This window comes from Phoenix dactylifera, unplaced genomic scaffold (genome assembly GCF_009389715.1).
Source record: "Phoenix dactylifera cultivar Barhee BC4 unplaced genomic scaffold, palm_55x_up_171113_PBpolish2nd_filt_p 000708F, whole genome shotgun sequence".
Lineage (NCBI taxonomy): Eukaryota > Viridiplantae > Streptophyta > Magnoliopsida > Arecales > Arecaceae > Phoenix > Phoenix dactylifera.
Genome location: NW_024068088.1, coordinates 74,419 through 93,493, shown reverse-complemented (window position 1 = coordinate 93,493; position 19,075 = coordinate 74,419). Strand labels below are relative to the sequence as shown.

Sequence of the window (19,075 nt, the reverse complement as noted above, 5' to 3'; positions counted from 1 at the left end):
TATTGCTGGCTAAGTATGGAACCCAATGGGTCACACACAAGAAAACTTATCAAGGGTCTAATTGGATTAGATCATGTTTGCAAGATAAACATCCTAGCAGGTGTTGCAAACCCTTAGCTCCTGATTCGAATTGGATTCGAATCTGATTCTTAATTGATCTAATTTGATTAGATCGTATTCTAATATAGGTTAGCCAAGAGTTGGGACCTAATTGGCTTGTTTTGAGTCTAATTGGATTAGATTTGATAAATCATTCAATTTAGACCGTAGATCTTGATCTACCGTTGGTTGAAGATATAATGGTGATTTGGTTTGAACCCAATTGAATTGGGTTAGATGTGGCTTTTAATCATGACCATTGGATCTTCATCAGCCATTGGATGAAGATATAATGGGATGATTGGATGGCACCATGAAGGAGAACCATTGGATCATCCTAGAGCCGTTGGATGATCACTTAATTCCCTTCATGATGGCGCCTTGATCCTTAGCCCTTAGATCATGTGATAATGCTTTAAAAAGAGGGATTCATGGCTGAGGCGTGATGGACTTGTGATGTTGACTTGGTCAACATCACATAGCATGAAGGGAATACGGTGGAAATGAAGTGGAGCCCCTTGAATTGGATAAGGATGAAACGCCTTATCCAAACTACACTCCACTGCATCATCTTCTCTCCTCCCTTCTTATGGTGCCATTTTTTCTAGCCATTGGATCATCATTGGATTTTGATCAATGGACAAGGTTGGCACCTATTTTTCATGCGTGAGAAGGGAGGGGACCACATGGTGTTTGGATAAGAATGAAGCGCCTTATCTAGCGCTTCATCTTAATCACGCCTCTTCATAAATACGCCTTCCTTTTTTGATAAGCGCTCTTCATGAATGATCACACCCCTTCATCAAGGGACATGTGGATGAGATGTGTCCTTTTGACATGCATCCGTACACCATCTATAAAAAGAAAATCATTCCACTGTATTTTTCATCCAACTCTCTCCCTCATCTCTTCTTTCTTACAAGAGTGTCTCTTTCTAGCATTGCTTCTAAGGTGTCTTAAGCCAAGACAAGGTCTTCTTTAGGACAAAAATATTAGTAGTAATTTTAGAAAAGTGAAAGAAAATTAGAGAGGAAAGAAAGCAAGCCAATTGAGTTCTTTAGAAGAATTCTGCATTAAGGATCAAAAGTCTTTGGAGCTAAAGTCTTGATCAAGTTTTCGTGTGGATCACCATTGGAGGGCGGACACTTGGACGCCTTGTAGAGATTGTACGCTTTGGATTAGCGTTTGAGGTACTCTACTAATTCTGCATTTATATTATGTCATTTGATTGTAATAATTAAGATGATCTAGGCTTAAAAGGGTTTCATGCATAGGGACTTTATTAAGAAATTTTTAAAATTCCTAGCTTCCGCTGCCCATTAAGACATGCTAGAACCCGATACAGTACGGGTTTGTATCATACTATATCAGAACATACATAAATAGAGAGAGGGAGGGGGAGAGGGAGAAGGCGAGGAAGGAAGAGAGAGAGGGAGAGGGCGGACTCATTTGGTTGGGCTTCAACGAGTTTGGCTTTGCAATGTGGGAGAGAGGTTGGATCCGGAGGAGTGCTTTGAGGGCTTCGACAGGCTTTTTCGCACGAGAGAGAGAGGTCAGATCTAGAGGAGGGCTTTGATGGGCTTCAAGGGCTAAGCGAGAAGAGAGAGAGGCCGAATTCGGTGATGAGGGCTTCAAGCAAACACTGACAGAGAGAAAGAGGGGCCAGGGGAGGAGGGAGGAGGGGAAGAGAGGGGAGGCAAGGATTTGAACTTTGAAGTGTCGTGAGGGGGAGGAGGTTATTGTCTCGATTCGAGCCTTGAACCTTGCAGGTAATTAATTAGTCCGGTTCGGTATGCCCCCAACCAACTGGTTCGGCATGGTTCACCAAATCTTGGTTTGATGATTCCACTATTCTTAAAGGCATGTGGGAGGAGCATAAGTTTTCCAACCAATTTCAAGTTATTTGCAAAAAGAATCAGAAAGATACTCAGAAGGACATGGAGATCATAAGTTTCTATGACCTTTAGCTAGTTTTTTTCCCCATGATATGAGTATATATGCATGTCTGGATCTACAACATGCTAGATTTTGACTTCCTTTTATTAACTACCAGAAAGATGTGGTCACGACCACTTGTATTCTCTTGTTGAGAAGGCTATCTTGGCACATGCAGCTCCAAGTGAGGATTATACAAGCTTCAAGCTTTAGAATTAGCTATTACTTATCATGGATGAGTTGGTTTTATACATGGATAGGATGGTAGTTCTGGAGCCTCTCTTCAAGTTAAATATGGAAAGGTGTGCCAACTATTTCCTTACCAAAATTGGATAATCATCACTAATGGGCAAGTCATTCAAAGGGTTACTTCTTTTGATTTCATGATGAATAATCTAGTGTTTTTTTATCCCTCTTATCACGCTATCTACTTGGTAGATCATCTTCACCTCCTTCAATGTTCATCCATTCTGATGCTATCATATAACTAATATGTCCTGGAAGGTCAGACATAAGTATTGTCACAAGACAAGGTGGACTAGACTTGTAGAATGTTCTATGTAATAATCTTAAGGGCAAGTAAATTAGATGTGGTTCCATATGTCTTTATCCTTTGTTTTGCGTGTACCTAGTCTGAATACTGAACTCCTTTCGTCAAGACTCAAGACACATAAGCAATATAACCTTCTTTCTTATACATTTTATTGTCAAAGAGTTGAACTGGGAGGCAATTTATTTACTAATCTTAGAGGGCTTAGTAACTTGGAAGGTTGGCTGCAGGATGCTGATAATCAATTTTGCCATCAAACCTTTTAGCATATTGCAGGCATACTACTCTTGATCATCTAATAAGAGTTACCAGCAATTCTAGATTACTTGTTTAGTAGTCAGAGTCATAATAACGAGTCATATTGTTTTAAAACATCATAATGATTCTTGTTCTTTTAGTTTGAAAAGTATACCTACTGCACCACTTTAATTTGTTTTTATTGACTTATATGGGAAATGCTTGTGATTTAATCATTTGGCTAGTGCTTTTGCATAACTATTGTGGACAATGTTTAGAGACTGTAGTGGGTTGACCGGCGTAACCCATTACCCAAACCCTGTTGGGTTCCCTAAAGACCCACGATTTTAAATAATCTATTCGACTCGCCGGGTTAAACAGTTAAACCATTCAACTCAAATGAGTTGGCTTGCACCTGGCTAAGCTGAATCAATATGGACAAAAAGAAAAACTAATAAAAAATATGAGAAGGGAAAGTTATTAGGGATGCGGTTTGCTCGAGCCCTATATTTACTGTGCACTGCCAATCTGCACTTAGCAGCCACCGTGTTTCGCCACTCGCTACATCGAAACTCCTCTTTTCTGCTCTGTTTGGAGTGTGGATCAGACTTTTGCCACCCCACTGGTCATGGGCTTTCAAGTTGATGTCATAGGAGAGATATGGTCGTGAGGTCTTGATGGCGATGATGAGATATCCATTGCCATGGCTTGAAAGCGATGACGAGGGTGAGAAGAGGTCGTTACTATGGCTCGACAGTAGCTGCAAGAAGAGGATTTGCAAGGCTCGATGCACGCTGGGCAGGTGAAGCAATATTGTTATATCCCTAGCCACTGATCAACCCACGGTTGTACCATGCTCCTGTGATCTAGCTGGCAATCTGATTGAGTTCAGCAGGTTTTGAACACTTTTTGTGGATGGCTTTACTAAATTTTCATGGATACATCTAATGAAACTAAATAATGAATCAGTTGGCCTTGTTGAACAATTACACAATGGTGACAACATGATATCTACTAGTTATAGGCTTGGATCTGGTATGGAGTTTGGGGGAGAGGGGGAACATGAGAAAGTGTATTTTGATCCAGTCATCGAGCATTGGTATTCTAGCAACGTTGATAAAACTTGTGTTGCAGTATGGGGGCCTAGATGTAGAAATAAGTACAGAAAAGAATCTAAAGATACAGAACCTTAAATGTGATTAATATTTGAAAAATTGGTTTTGTTTTTTATTTTGGCCAAACTAGATGAGTTAACCTTAAAAAGTTCAAAAATTGTTAAAAAAGATTAGGAAAATTAAAAAATGCAAGTATGAAATAATTCAAGAAAATAAAATAGACATCATTTTAGGGTATTGTTTAGAAATTAGAACTATTTCCCTTTGTGCTTCGATGAATTTGCACTAAAACTGTCAAAAATCAAAATGCTACTTTTTAAATAAAATCTTAAAAGAATTATGTTTATTGTGTGAGATAAGATTTTCTTTGCTACGTGTCAGTTTAACATGTGACAATCTGAATGCCTATGATGTTTGAGCTCTAGGATAGTTAGATCTATGTCAAAAAGAGAGACCTTTCATCTAAAAGTCTTTGACAAACAACATGGCTGTGCTTTCAAGTCTGTTGAAAACTCAAAAAACCAAGTTTAATCTAGAGAAACTGCTTCCAAAGATTTAAGGAATTAGAGATATGCAACAGAAAAAATTCAAATACCCACACATGCAGTTAATAGTGCTCCATAACTTGGTGTCTTTTGAAACTTCTAAACTGAAACTAGTCTCAAGTCTATTATAATCAAAATTGAAACATGTCACTTTTGATTCGTTGTTCTGGACAAAACTCCAAACCATGATAATGATCTTAGCTGTATAATGATGCCAAATTTTCAATACACATGCAAATCAAGATCCACTAACCATTCAAGAAAACAAGAAAGTTGTCAGTGAAAATCATTCTTTAGCATTATCCAATAAACAGGGCAAATTTTAGTGCTCAAGCTGGGTGTAACTGTGCTTGATAGAATGTACTTCATGAATGATGAGAAATCACCAAAGAATGTCATAGTAAATGGAGATTATATCTACTTTGACTTTTTAAATCTGAGAATTGATTTTGACTTGATTAAGAGAAGTTGAGAGTTAAAGCAAGTCTGGATTTTATTATGCCTATGGAGCAAAATCTCCACACATGACCAAATTCATGGTTAAAAGATTTTTGTAAAAGATTTCTTTTAGTACTTCTCTATTCTCGTGAGAAGGAACTCTTCCTTTACATAAATATCTTAACTAATTGTAACCATCTCTTGAATCGTCATAAGCCATCTAAATACTTTGTAAAATAGAAAAAGCCTTTCAAATTTAACTTTAGTTATCAATAGACAATTTTCACTCCATTGCTTGATTCAAAATTAGCCATAAAAATTACTTTGAAATATATACTTGCATATGGGTGTGAATATATCAACACATATTTCATATGTACTATTTCTTACATGCTTTTCTTTGTTTTCAGGGGAGTTTGGTATATTGGGTAACTAACAGCTCATTTACTTTAGTTCAGGTTTGTCACAGATTTTTATTTTGCTGCTGGCGATGGTATAGGTGTTCACATTCTTCAAGTAATTTATTGTATGAATAACAGTACGCTGAATAAAAATTGCCAGAGGGGCATTCTCTTTTTCTGCATTTTTAATTTTATTCCATTTATTGATGCCTGTAAGTGCTATGCCATTTGTAGGAGTTCATCTTAAATTATATTAGTTAATATCCATTAACTGATTTATTTGACCAAAGGTTATCTTGGATCAAGTTATTTGTTTTCTGTTTCAGTTGTCAGTTACATTTCCATCTCTCTCATTTGAAATATCCAACCAAATATGAGCTTTTTTTTCTTTTTTCTGTTGACCACACTTTCCCCCCTTCTTTTCCCACGAACCAAAGAAGTCCTAAGAGTCCTAGTTTACTTGATTAAGTTATGTAAAATCTGCAAAAGGGTTTGTGGCTGGTCACTAGTGGATGGTACATGAAATTATTGAATGAATGAGAATTTCTAGTTGGCCAGGTTTGGGGCTTTTTGTCCCCTACATCTTCGTCCTCTCTTTCTTTTTTTTTTCTTTTTTTTTTCTAAATCTCTCTTTTATTATCTCCATTCTCTCTCTTGTTCTTCTAAACCTCACTTTACTATGGACCACCGCCAATTTAGAAGTTTTCCTTAGAAACTTGTTGTTTGGACCTCTACCTTATCTAAAAAACTGAAACAGAAATTTTTTGTCCTTCTTCAATTATACAATATTCAAAGCACCTTTGGACAGCTAGGAGATTTCTTGGCTTAGATCCTAGTTTTATTTCTTCCTTAGGTCCACCAACATATTGTAGGCCATCTCTAAGCGACCGTGCATCAATTTGGTTTCAGAGCTAAAGGTATGTAATATCTACTTTTTGCTTCCTTCCTTTTCCTTGTTTTTCTTCCTATCTTCATTACTTTCCCCTCATCACCATGTTATCAAGTAAGGAGTTAGGTCTCAAGACTGATGCTTTCAATTAGCATATCAAATATAAGGTGTCTGGGAAGATGCATGATGATATGACATCTATCAAAGGTGATCTTGCATCAATTAAAGCTTTGTTGCAAGTAAGTGCTATACTCAAGTCATTGGAGTTATTGGACAGCGCATCAATGTAGTTTCATCAACTCCAACCCTCAATCAGCAGCAAGCTTCTGAAGAAATTCTTCCAAAGCAACCGACAAATCCATTTATGTAAACAACCACAAATCCAAAGTGCTGCAAAGGATAAAGATCCTGTGATCAAAGATTGGTGCAAAGGAAGTCCTATAAGCAGATAATTTTCATATCGAGAGGCTACAATTGAAGATGAACCGTGCCTAGAGGACCTGTTAAGAAAGTGTTGGCTTTTAAAGATGCAATTTTGGAAAAATTTCTGATACATGAAAGCATGGGTCGCCTATCAGTACTATAATTTTATCAGAGCACTTTGAAGATCCATTCTTTGCTGATTGTGTAGATTCATTAGTGGTAACTATCAATTGGATGATTATTAGATTCATGGTCATTGATCAAATGTTGCAAAAAGAATTGATTTATGAAGTGATTACAAAAAAGTTTCAGATTGGTCTCCATCATCAAATTGTGAAGATCCAATAATTGAGCTTGTGGATGCAAATTGTGAAGAAATCCTTGGGGATGAGATCCCCGCAGTGGAAGTGGATGGTGTGGACTAAAAAAATTGATTCAGGTTTTTTAAAAAATTTTTGGTGCTTTTATTTAAATACGTTTTAGAATGGTTTTTGGAGTTATTTTTAAGTGGTGTAAAGAAGTCCTATCTTAGATATATGTTGGACAAGTCGTGAAATCATTTTGATTTTGATTTTTGAATATTTTAGATATATTTGTATATAGTGTCATGCAATGCCAATTGTTCTTTTTGTGGAAATATTTTAAGAATTAGTTACTTGGCTATTAAGAGTTCTAATTTACTCGAAAGTCATGTAAAATCTATAAAGAAGGCCTTATGGTTGGCCAGTAGTGGATGGACATGAAATTGTTGAATAAATGAGTGATTTCTGATTGGCTAGGTTTGGGCCCTTTTATCGCCTCCATCTTTCTCATCTTTTCTCTCTTTCTATCTCTCCTTTTTCTTTTTAATCTCTCTTTATAATCTTCAATCTCTTTCATGCTCTTCTGAACCTCACTTTACTATTGTTTTTACTTAAATATGAAATCTTGGATCTGCACTTCTGCTTTAGGACTACTATGGACCACCACCAATTGACATGTCTCAAGGTTATACAATGGCCTCTACCTCTGAAAAACTAAAATAGAAAATCTTTGGCCTTCGGTTATACAATGTTCAAAGCACCTTTTCTATCCTGTTTTCTGTGACAAGACAGCCGGGAGATTTCTTATCTCAGACCTTAGTTTAATCTCTTCCCTAGGTCTACCAACACATTGTAGGCCATCTCTAATTGATCCTCCATCAAAGTGGGGGCCAAAGATGCATGTGACTTGGCCATCTTTAACTGATGGGAGCTTTTGTTATGTGTAAGGTGTGACACATTGCTTCAAAGTCACCTCACGATTTTAGTTATAAAGGAAATAGGACATGCATTAGAAAGTTTGGAGAAGTTTGTTTAAGAAATGGGATGCATGGCAACTTCACCGACATGCCATATCTCTAAGCATTGTACTTTAGGAAAGAACTGGGATAGGTTGTGATTTCAAAAATAAATCACGCCTGGGTATTTTGCTTAAGGAGAAGTTGGGCATGCATGGGATGCCATTGGAAATTTATATATCTGGATCAAGATTTGCTGTCTCGGTACCGGACTCAATACCGGTGCCATACTAGCATAGTATCGGTATGGTATGGTACAGAATTTTTTTGACATACCGAGTGTCGGTACGTCATCCATATTGGATCTTGGTACCAAATCGGTATGGTATAGTACCCCCGTACCATCCGGTTCGGGCTGGTATGGCATACTTTTATCTGGATAGACAGGTTAAGAGATAAGTTGGGACAAGTGGACTATTATGCAGCATGACACATGTCCTTGTTACAAATGAAAGAAAAAGGACTGAAAGACAGGAAAACGATGCATGTATCACAAAGTTGGTAGATTGCTAGCAAGGCGATCAAATTTGTCTTGGAGTAAACTCATCAAAAGTCTAATCTGGACATCATTCACAACACCAAAGGCAAGTAGAACCTCCATAGGGTTAGGTGGCCATATTAATGTCCTTCCATAAAGGTTTTACTCCACTTATTCCCGATTGAATTACCAAGTCATTCACAAGGCTGCTATCATAATTGAAAATCAAAATTGTCTTAGCTAACTTCCAAACGTTCCATGTTCAGCTAACAAAGTCACCTGATTGTTCCATAATGTCAAATTTTTATTTAGTTGCAAGAATCAACTAAAACATTATTCTTGAAAAAAGAAACTTAGATGCAAACATGTCTATTTCTGAAATAGTTTATGAAGTCAGTCATGTGTTAATTTAAACCATTTTCTATTATTATGAAGTATCCAATTATGGAATTGTAACTCATGTTAGGAATTGCATCATGGAAATGCATATGACCTCACTTCTTCCACTGATTGAGCTGCTTCTTACATCTATAATGCCCGTTATGTCACCTTCCAGCTTCCAGCCAACGGCTTTACTAAATGTAGGACCAGTTGGGGAAGGCTTGCATCTCAATAAATGAGCTTAAACGGTTAGGAAACTAGGGTTTGGGTCGACAAAACACCTTGCTATCCTACTACAAAAAACAAGATAAAGAGGTGACTTTGGGAATTGTATTTTAAGGTTAAAACAAATTCCATATCAGGTATATGTGAGGTATTTAATGAATTTAAGGAAAAGGAGTTGATTGAATGATAAGCCATGGTTGTTGGTCAACTTGTACGAATCTCAAGTGTCTTGGGTTGATTTTGCAAATCTGAAATTATTTATTGAGGAAGAACAAATATTTATGGAAAAGAATGTAGGAGAATGGGAAAGAGAAGTTAGTCATTGAATCAATAAATATGTTCTCTATAATAAAATCAGAGTAAAGGAAGCAGCAGCGACGTAACATATCATAACAATATGATCATAAACTGTAGTGAGGGAAGGATTTAAAGAAGGATATAATATGAGAGGGTATAAGTATTGAGATACGCCCTGTGCGATGCGATGATCACAGTGGAATTTTGCACGGGACATCGTTCATCTTATAAACGCGCCACGGATCGTAGAGTTCAAAAATTTTTCTAGATTCAAATCCAGAAAATTTTTGAACTCATGAGGGAGGAGAGATTAGGATCTGTAGGAGGTTGATTAAATATCACAAACTGAAATAAAAATCAGAAACAAAGATTTGAAGATCCGATCTTCAAACTTTGTGCGGGTGGAAAAAAACCGCAGCTTGATGATCTTTGGAGGTTCCTGTTGGAGCCGCACAAGTGTCCGGCTTCTATAGGTATTCACATGAGGACTCGACTACCTGAGATCAGATCTCATCGGAGTGCTAGCTCCTTACAGAGACCTCTAATGACTATCAATAATGATTAGAAGAAGATCAACAACATACCTTCTTGAAGAACTCTTTCTTCTTCAACCTTGCTCGCGATGGAGGAGGAAGGAGGAAGCTTTGCACTGTGGATCTTCCTTGCCGCTGTGGAGGAAGAGGATGAAGAGGGCCTCTTGCTGCCATGGAGAAGGAAGTAGGTTTGGGCGTGGAAAGGAAAGAACCCTTCTTTCCTTGGGCGTGTGGGCTCTCCCCTTAGGTTCTCTTCTCACGCTTCCAGCGCAACTTTGGAAGAGGAAGGAGGGCACCTTGCTGCCGTGGGAGAAGAGAGGGAGAGAGAGGAGGCATGGAGGAGGAAGAAACTCCAATCAATTGCTCTCACACGCCTCCAATGAATCCCCTTTTATCATAGGTGGCTTAGGGTTTTTCAAGGCTTATCAAAACCAAGAGATAAACTCTCCCTTGCCGCCCACCCTTGGATCAATGCCAAGTGTCCATGGCGCCATGATCAAGTAGATTAGAATCCACTTAGGTGGCGCCTCAAATCAATGCACGACATGTGTCCTTGGATCAAGAGATTAGAGCCTAATCACATTGGGCTTGAACCTCTTTCATGGCGCCTTGGATGGGTCCTAATCACATTAGGAGTTGTCCCTTAATTAGGCTAACTCCTAATCACATTAGGAGAATTAGATGGGGCGCCATGCATCCTACAACGCCATGCGGACTTTAGAGTCCGCATGGTGTGAACACGACTTAATGCATTTTCATCCTACGATGCCATATGGACTTTAAAATCTGCATGGTGCGAACATGACTTAAGGCGTATTTCAAGAATATACCCTGATCTAATCAGGGTTAAGCCAATTATGAGCTCAACTCAATTTGGATCGAACCCAATTTGATTTGGCTCATCAAATTAGCCCAATTGCAATCCAATTGCAATCAATTCCACTTAATTCTTCTTCCATTAACTCACTAACACTTAGTGGGTTAATTCAATCACCAACATATTGATAATTTACATCAATTGTGATTCTAAATCACAATTACGATAGTTTGACTAATCAAATTCTCTATGCGTGTGATTCCGTAGGTTCTTTTCTGTTGGTAGTGAGACATATTCCATCTCAATATCACCGAAACTTCTTTTAGTGGACTGAAACAATTTCAGTTCTACTCTTAAGGTTCACTGATCATCAAGTGAATGCCTTCGAATCTCACAATCTCCTAGTGACACCTAGCAGTATGTGGTGGCAACCTAGTAGAATAGAATATCTGAACCTCTCGGTGCAGTTAACATATGATATAGTTCCTCTATCATGGATCCCGACGTGACGGAGGTTATGGATATCTCGTCAAACCCCATCGTCCGTTATATGTTAAATTTATTCGACTTCCAGTTCGAGATATGAAAAACTCTTTTTAAAAAATACCTGGCCAGAAATTTATCGAGCTCAGTCTCATAAATCACATAAGATCACTCCTAATCTATCAAGGTCGATAGATCCCATCTAGATGCAACCCTATTCCAAAATAAACCTACTGCTGCTAATCTGCACCAAAAGGACCCAAATAGCTAGGGCCCAAGTTTACATGTTCGTCAAACTACAGCAACCTCACAGTGAATAGTTGAGGCATCGCAGGTCAAAGGAACAGTCATATAACTGCAGCATAAGTAGTCACTGAAGAGTGAATAGACATCCATGTGACTACTTTCTTTGGTCATGCTCAGTACCTTGTTCTCTAACAAGTACTTGCACAATCACTTTAGTGTCTCTACACTGTGAACTCGAGATTCATCCATTTGAGTAAGTGATCTATGCACTAATCTCAGCGGATCGATCACCGCCCTCGTGATGGATCCATCGATCAGGAGCATTTAGAAATTAATCCCTAATGACACATGCCTCAAATTTTCAACTTCTTGAGAATATGTGTCATCATCTTATTAATTTTTTGGACGATTCATGGATACATACAAACATGAATGAATAACAAATTGCCCAATCTTATTAATCAATAAGAGTCAAATTACAAATTTATGCCCCAGATTATAAATATGTGTTAGCCACATTGGCTTATAAGGCATACTTCTAACAATAAGAGCAAAAAGGGATAGGATAGTAGGAAGAAAGGGGCAGGCCTGACCAAAAGTTTTCTTTCAAACTAAATAACTTAAATAATGTTTCAAAATTCATCATTTTACATAGACTTTCATTTATAGAAATGACAACAATTAGGAAAAATGCTTTCCTGCTTCAAGAAATGCTCTTGTTTACGTATTATTGCCCTTCACTCATTCAACATAGTTTGACTCCAAAAAGGACTCCTAGTCAACATATTATTGCTACTCTCAAAACCTTTTCAAATAACGATCAAAGAAAGAAAGGAAATACAAGTTGATGCTCCTACAAACCCTCAGTGCAAGTTGAATTTCTAGGATCTTTCAAAGACTTGGAGAGCAAGTAAAGTATTTCATTGGAGTAAATCTTGACTGTTAATTGCATCCAATGATCTGATATAATCCAATAGTTATCCTAGCAGTTGAATGAATTCTTAAAAAGGGGCTCTTATTGTTTATTTTGGCACTACATTGTTCAGGATTTATGATCCTTCATAACCACTATTCCTTATAGGGGGACAGACTATAATTTCTGTCGATTGAGAGCTTTTTTTTTTTTCAAATCTATTTCTACGATTTGCACCAAAAATGTTAATATTCTTCTGTCTCTACATGCTTCGTTCTACACAAATATAAATTCTCCTATATAAGTATCATGTCGGCATATACCTATATGTTCTTTTTTTTCTTCATTTTATTGTTTGTTCCAAAAGAACTCTGAAGCCTTTTCTGTAATAATATTTTGATCTCTGTAGCAACGTTATTTGGTTTACCCATTTTATTTAATCTTTTTAATGCAATGGAACATTCCATCTATATCAGCCGTTTTTGGTATTCATGATTCTACAGCATGCAACATTGTTGAACTCATGGTAGATGTATACCTTTCAAGTGATCTACATGTGGTAGTTACAGCACCAGCTTGCACTTGATAGAACATACTCAATTCTATTAAATATGTGTCTGTTAATCATTCCATATCTCCATTTGAGGATGATAGTGGTATTTTGAAGATTAACACAACCATTGAAGGAATATCTAATTGAATATTACAAGGTAATATGATACATCATTACTAAGTCCGTCACTCTCGGTACATTAGTAGAATGAGATCAAGATGTATTTCAATGATTAATATTGAGATAAAATTTGCGATAGAAAAGGGATAGTGAATTCTAAATTCTAATTCGGCAAAGGTTCAAGTAAAACGTACTCTTAAGTGGACAATAGTAATTTTCATTGTTAAGAGTATGTAGCACCACCATGACATATATTCAAAATTGCTTGAAGAAAATTTCATTGATTATATGGATGAATCTAACCCTAAGTTGCAGCAAAGTGTGGAATGAGTCGACCCCGGCACATCAAGGAACCATCTGGCACACTTCTGCAAAAATGGCACGGATGAACAGTACTTGGGTCGACCCAAGTAAAGGCTGAGTCGACCCCATCTTCAAGCCTCAAGAAAATAGTTCTTTCGAATCCCTAAGAGGGTCGACCCAAATGGAACTTGAGTCGACTCCAACTGAACATGAGCCGACCCAAAGGCTATGTTATTCAAAAATCGGTTCTCTGGAATCCCTGAGAGGGTCGACCCAATTGGAATTTGAGTCGACCCAACTGAACCTTGAGTCGACCCAAAAAGAGTTGAGTCGACCCAAGTGAACGAAGGCTGAAATACAAGGTTCTGTGTTTCCTGAGAGGGTCGACCCCAATGTTGCATGAGTCGACCCAAGTGAAAGTTGAGTCGACCCCAAGTCTGATGAACAGTGGTTTGAGTCGACTCCAGAAAAGATTGGGTCGACCCAAGCACGGGCAGAAGCATAACGGCTAGTTCTGCAGAAGTACTTTTTGTCCTTCCAACAGCAAGTAACGGCTAGTTTTTGAAATCTGACCAATGGGGGTTGTCCAATGGATGAGGAAAACTATTTAAAGGGACACTATTCATCAGAGAAAATATCCTTTTGCAAAATATCAAAGTTTACACTAGAGAGACAAGTGCCCTAATCTTCTTCATCCAAGTGCTTCATTCAAAGAGTCAAAAGGAAGTGGTTGAGCAGATTCCAAGAGACATTAAGAGCTCCATCCACCCTTGAAGAGTGAAGCATTCTTGACAAAGAAGAGAGAAATCTCATCAAGCGATAACTATATTCTAAACTCTTCTTTGTAGCTTATAATTGTTATATTTGCTCATCTAGGAGTTTCAACTTTCTTTTCCTTTTAATCACATTGTAAAGGTTTGTTGGTGAGCCCGTAAAACCAACGGTCTAGGTTTGTTGGTGTGCCCGTAAAACCAATTGTAAAGGTTCGTTGGTGAGCCCGTAAAACCAACATAGGTTCTTGGTGATCCCGAAAAATCAAAGTGTAAAGGTTTTTGGATTGTGAGCCCGGAAAACAATCCAACTGTAATCCGCGGGATTATAGTGAATTCCCAAGGGGTCGCTTGGGGAGTGGACGTAGGTGCTTAGGAGAGCACCGAACCACTATACTTCTTGTGTGTTTGCATTGTGTATTGTTTCTAAATTTCACTCATTCATCGATTAACTAAATTAAAAGTGTAAAGAATTTAGAGAAACCAATTCACCCCCCCTCTTGGCTTAGGAGAGCACCGAACCACTAAAGCAATTAATGTACTTTACTGTTCACTAGATGTAAGTGAATTCAATAGAATATCTACATGCATCTCCGCGAAAGAAATTTGGGATAAACTGGAGGTCACACATGAAGGAACTAAGCAAGTTAAGGAGTCAAAAATAAACATATTAGTACATAAGTATGAATTGTTTAAAATGGAATCCACTGAGTCCATAACTGAAATGTTTACTCGTTTCACGGAAATCATAAATGGGCTAAAGAGTTTAGGAAAGTCTTATACTAACTCCGAACTGGTGCAAAAAATTCTCAGATCTCTACCAAGAGTTTGGAAGGCCAAGGTAACAGCAATTCAGGAAGCAAAGGACCTCAATACACTGTAATTAAAGGAACTTCTAGGATCACTCATGATCCATGAGTTGACCATGAGGCAAAATTCAGAAGATGAGGTCAAGAGAAGAAAGACCATTGCATTAAAGACTACCACTCCAAAACACGAAACTGAATCGGAGGAATCTGATGATGAGGAGGAATTTGATGAAGAAGGAATGGCTATGCTTGGAAGAAAATTCAGAAAATTTATGAGAGGAAAGAAGAAATTTCATAAAAAGAAGCCCTTCTTCAAAGGTAGCTCAAGCAAAAAAAAGGGTAAGGACAAAGAAAAGGAAAAGGAAACATCAATTTATTATGAGTGTAACAAGCCCGGGCATTTCAAGATAGATTGTCCGGAATTGAAGTGGATGGCAAGAAAACTTAAGAAGAAGAACTTCATGGCTGAATGGAGTGAAAGTGAGGCGTCAAGTTCGAAAGAGGAAGATCAACAAGAGACGGCCCAAATCTGCCATATGGCTAATGACGATGAGGTAGATTCTGAACTTGAATGTGATTTTACTGTTGAAGAATTACATGATGCATTTTTAGAACTCATGGAGGAACACAAAAAAGTAATCAATAAAAATAAAGTTCTAAAAGATGAAAATCAGTCTCTTATCAAAGATAAGCTGAAACTATCTAATAACTATGAAACATTAAGTAGGAGATTCACAAATGAAATCGAGAATCTAATTGCTGAAAATGTCAAGTTAAAAGAAGATGCTGAAAAATACAAATCCTTAGTAGACAAGTTTGTTGTCGGCGCCCCGCACCGGAACCCACTCACACCAGCGCCGCCACCGACGTCGGACAAGCAAGAGAGATACAAACGGATAAGCACTCTCTCGCTCCCTCGACTCTGGACTCAAGGATCACCTCTTCGCTCCGCCTACGAAGGGCAAAAGATTACCCCGTGGTATCAGTAGGGTAAAACACTTGAGCACCGCAACGGATTATCAAAGATCAAAGGAAGAAGAAGGAAGAAAATAGCAAAGCAAACACAAAAATGTAACGAGGTTCGGCTACAAATAGCCTACGTCCTCCACCGCTCCAAATCTCAATAAGGATGAACTGATTACAGAGATAGTACACACCCGAACGATCACAAGCGATCGATCTACAAGAGATTCACACAGAATTCCCTTTGCACAAGAAGTAGGATCCCAATCCTCTTCTTCTCTAGAACCCTAGCCTCACAAACAAGAGTCTCTCTCAAATATACGGCCAATCACCTTACCCTAGGGCTCTCATGAGTCCTATATATAGTCTCAAGACCTTCAGATGATCATAGCCGTCGAAACGCCACCAAAAACACCAAAAGAAAATCGTCCGTACGATTTTTCGCGAGACCGAGTCGACTCGGCTGAAGTCCGAGTCGACTCTGGCACGTCTGAACAACTTCCAGTTTAACTGGCACGATCTCGAGTCGACTCCACTGTATCTCGAGTCGACTCGACGATGCTCCGAGTCGACTCGACTGTAGTTCGAGTCGACTCTGACAGTCCAGACAGAAATATGGTTTTTGCGGCTTTCTCCTCTCGGGTCGACTCGACAGACCTCGAGTCGACTCGACTGTTCCCGAGTCGACTCGACTGTTCCCGAGTCGACTCGACTGAAGCTCGAGTCGACTCCGACAGTCCGCCAGACAGAAAACTATGCAGAATTGATTTTCCTTCAATTCTCTTCATCACCAAAGGTCTCCACATACCCCAACAATCTCCCACTTGGAGACCTTGGGTATATCCTCATGTTACTTGGCTCTCCTCTGTGCTCCCACTGAAACTAAATCATCCTAGTGAAATAGGTACGATGCCGCCTCAACGTCTTCAAGCATGAAGACCAGCAGAAGCTGAACAACTCCTCAGCTTCTCCACCGTGACGACCTTCGTCAACATATCTGCAGGATTCTGACTTGTATGAATCTTCTCCAACTTGACGAGTCCCTGCTCGAGCAATGACCTCACGAAGTGGTACCGTATGTCAATATGCTTCGTCCTTGAATGGAAAGCTGAATTCTTTGCCAGATGAATTGCACTTTGACTATCTGAATATAACATGCAATCTTTCTGTTCCTTCCCAAACTCCATCAAGCCTTGAAGCCATATTAGTTCCTTGCACGCCTCTGTGGCTGCCACATACTCCGCCTCCGTAGTCGACAATGCAACAACTGGTTGCAACCTGGAAATCCAACTGACGGCTCCACTGCCCAAGGTGAACAAGTACCCTGTCGTGCTTCTCCTGCCGTCCAAGTCCCCTGCCATGTCTGAGTCCACATAGCCCTGTAACCGGATCTCAGAACCTCCATAGCACAATGACATGTGCTCAGTGCCTTTCAGATACCTCAGTATCCATTTGACTGCGCGCCAATGCTCCAAACCTGGGCAGCTCATGAAGCGACTCACAACTCCCACTGCTTGAGCAATGTCTGGTCTCGTACACACCATAGCGTACATCAAGCTCCCCACTGCCGATGCATACGGGATTTTTGACATATTGAGCTCCTCCACCCGCGTCTTCGGACTTTGCCCTTTTGAGAGCTTAAAATGGGCACCCAGCGGTGTGCCAACAGGTTTGGCACCCTCCATGCAGAATCTCCTGAGTACTCGGCTGATGTACTCCGCCTGAGATAGTCTGAGGATATGTTTAGACCTATCTCTACTGATCCGCATCCCAAGGATCTGTTTTGCTGCTCCTAGATCCTTCATTGCAAATTTTCTTGACAGCTTCAGCTTCAATTTTGCAATCTCATGCATGCTAGCTCCTGCAACTAACGTGTCATCAACATACAATAGCAAGATAATGTAAGATGTACCGAAGTCCCGGAAGTAGCAACAGTGATCCTCCTGACATCTCCTGTATCCTATCTCAAGCATGTAACTATCGAACTTGAGATACCATTGTCTGGGTGCCTGTTTGAAACCATAGAGGCTTTTCTTTAGTTTGCAGACTAAGTCATCCGTGCCAGCTGCAATGTATCCCTCCGGCTGCTGCATATATATCTCCTCATCGAGATCTCCGTGGAGAAAGGCCGTCTTCACATCAAGCTGCTCTAAGTGAAGATCCTCTACTGCCACCATGCTCAGCACCGCTCGAATAGTACTCATCTTAACTACAGGAGAAAAGATCTCTGTGAAGTCGATACCTGCTCTCTGCTGAAATCCTTTTACAACCAGCCTGGCCTTGTATCGCTTCTTCCCGCCTTACTCTTCCTTCAGCCTGTAAACCCATTTGTTTGACAGTGCTTTCTTCCCCTTGGGCAGATCCACCAAATCCCACGTTTGATTCTGCTCCAATGACTTCATCTCATCATCCATGGCCAACTCCCACTCCTTCCTGGTATCAACCTCCAATGCCTCCGTGAAGCATTCAGGTTCGCCATTATCTGTGAGCAGCAAATAACTAAGAGTCCCATCATACCTTTGAGGAGGCTTCCCATGAGTACTACGAGTGGACCTTCTTAGTTGTGGAGGGGGTGCCAATGCTTCAGGTTCTTGCTCTGACTGAGTCTTCTGACCAGAATTTGTAGACTCCTCTTCAGGATCCACAAAACACGGCTCAACAGGTTTTGTTTCTGATTCAGTGCTCTGCTGCATTTTCTCATTGAATACCACATCATTACTACGAATGATCTTCTTGTGTTCGGGATCCCAAAGCCGGTACCCAAACTGTTGACCTCCGTATCCAACGAAAATACACTTCTTTGATTTGGCGTCTAGTTTGCTTCTTTGACTGGAATCAACATGGACATAACTGGTACAACCGAATACTCGTAAGTGCGCCAAATCAATCTTCTTCGCTGTCCATGCTTCCTCAGGAATCCCAAATTCAAGTTTCTTTGATGGCCCTCTGTTGATCAAGTAGGCAGCAGTGTTAACTGCTTCCGCCCAAAACTGCTGTGGCAATCCAGCATGTATCCTCATACTCCTGGCACGCTCATTAATTGTTCTGTTCATCCTTTCAGCAACTCCATTTTGTTGTGGTGTTCCTGGAACTGTCCTTTGCCTGACGATCCCAGCATCTGCACAGTAGTCCTCAAACTCCCTGCTACAATACTCACCACCGTTGTCCGATCTCAGGCATTTCAACCTCTTTCCTGTCTCGAGTTCTACCATTGCCTGCCATCTCCTGAAGACC

General features: G+C 39.5%; 1 protein-coding gene across 4 annotated transcripts in view; it reads left to right on the top strand.

Annotated features, from left to right (window-relative positions):
* The window catches only part of LOC103698482 (ALBINO3-like protein 2, chloroplastic), an 80,221-nt gene that overhangs the window by 49,077 nt on the left and 12,069 nt on the right, over positions 1–19,075 (top strand). For 3 of the 4 annotated variants that reach the window (XR_005508941.1, XM_039120091.1, XM_039120089.1), the window contains one exon: positions 5,330–5,377. The exons of the other annotated variant lie outside the window; for it this stretch is intronic. Coding sequence is in view for 2 of the 3 variants with exons in the window: in XM_039120091.1 (XP_038976019.1) it covers positions 5,330–5,377 (48 nt within the window). In the remaining variant the exon portion in view is untranslated. The remainder of the gene's footprint in view (positions 1–5,329; positions 5,378–19,075) is intronic. 4 annotated transcript variants of the gene reach the window in all.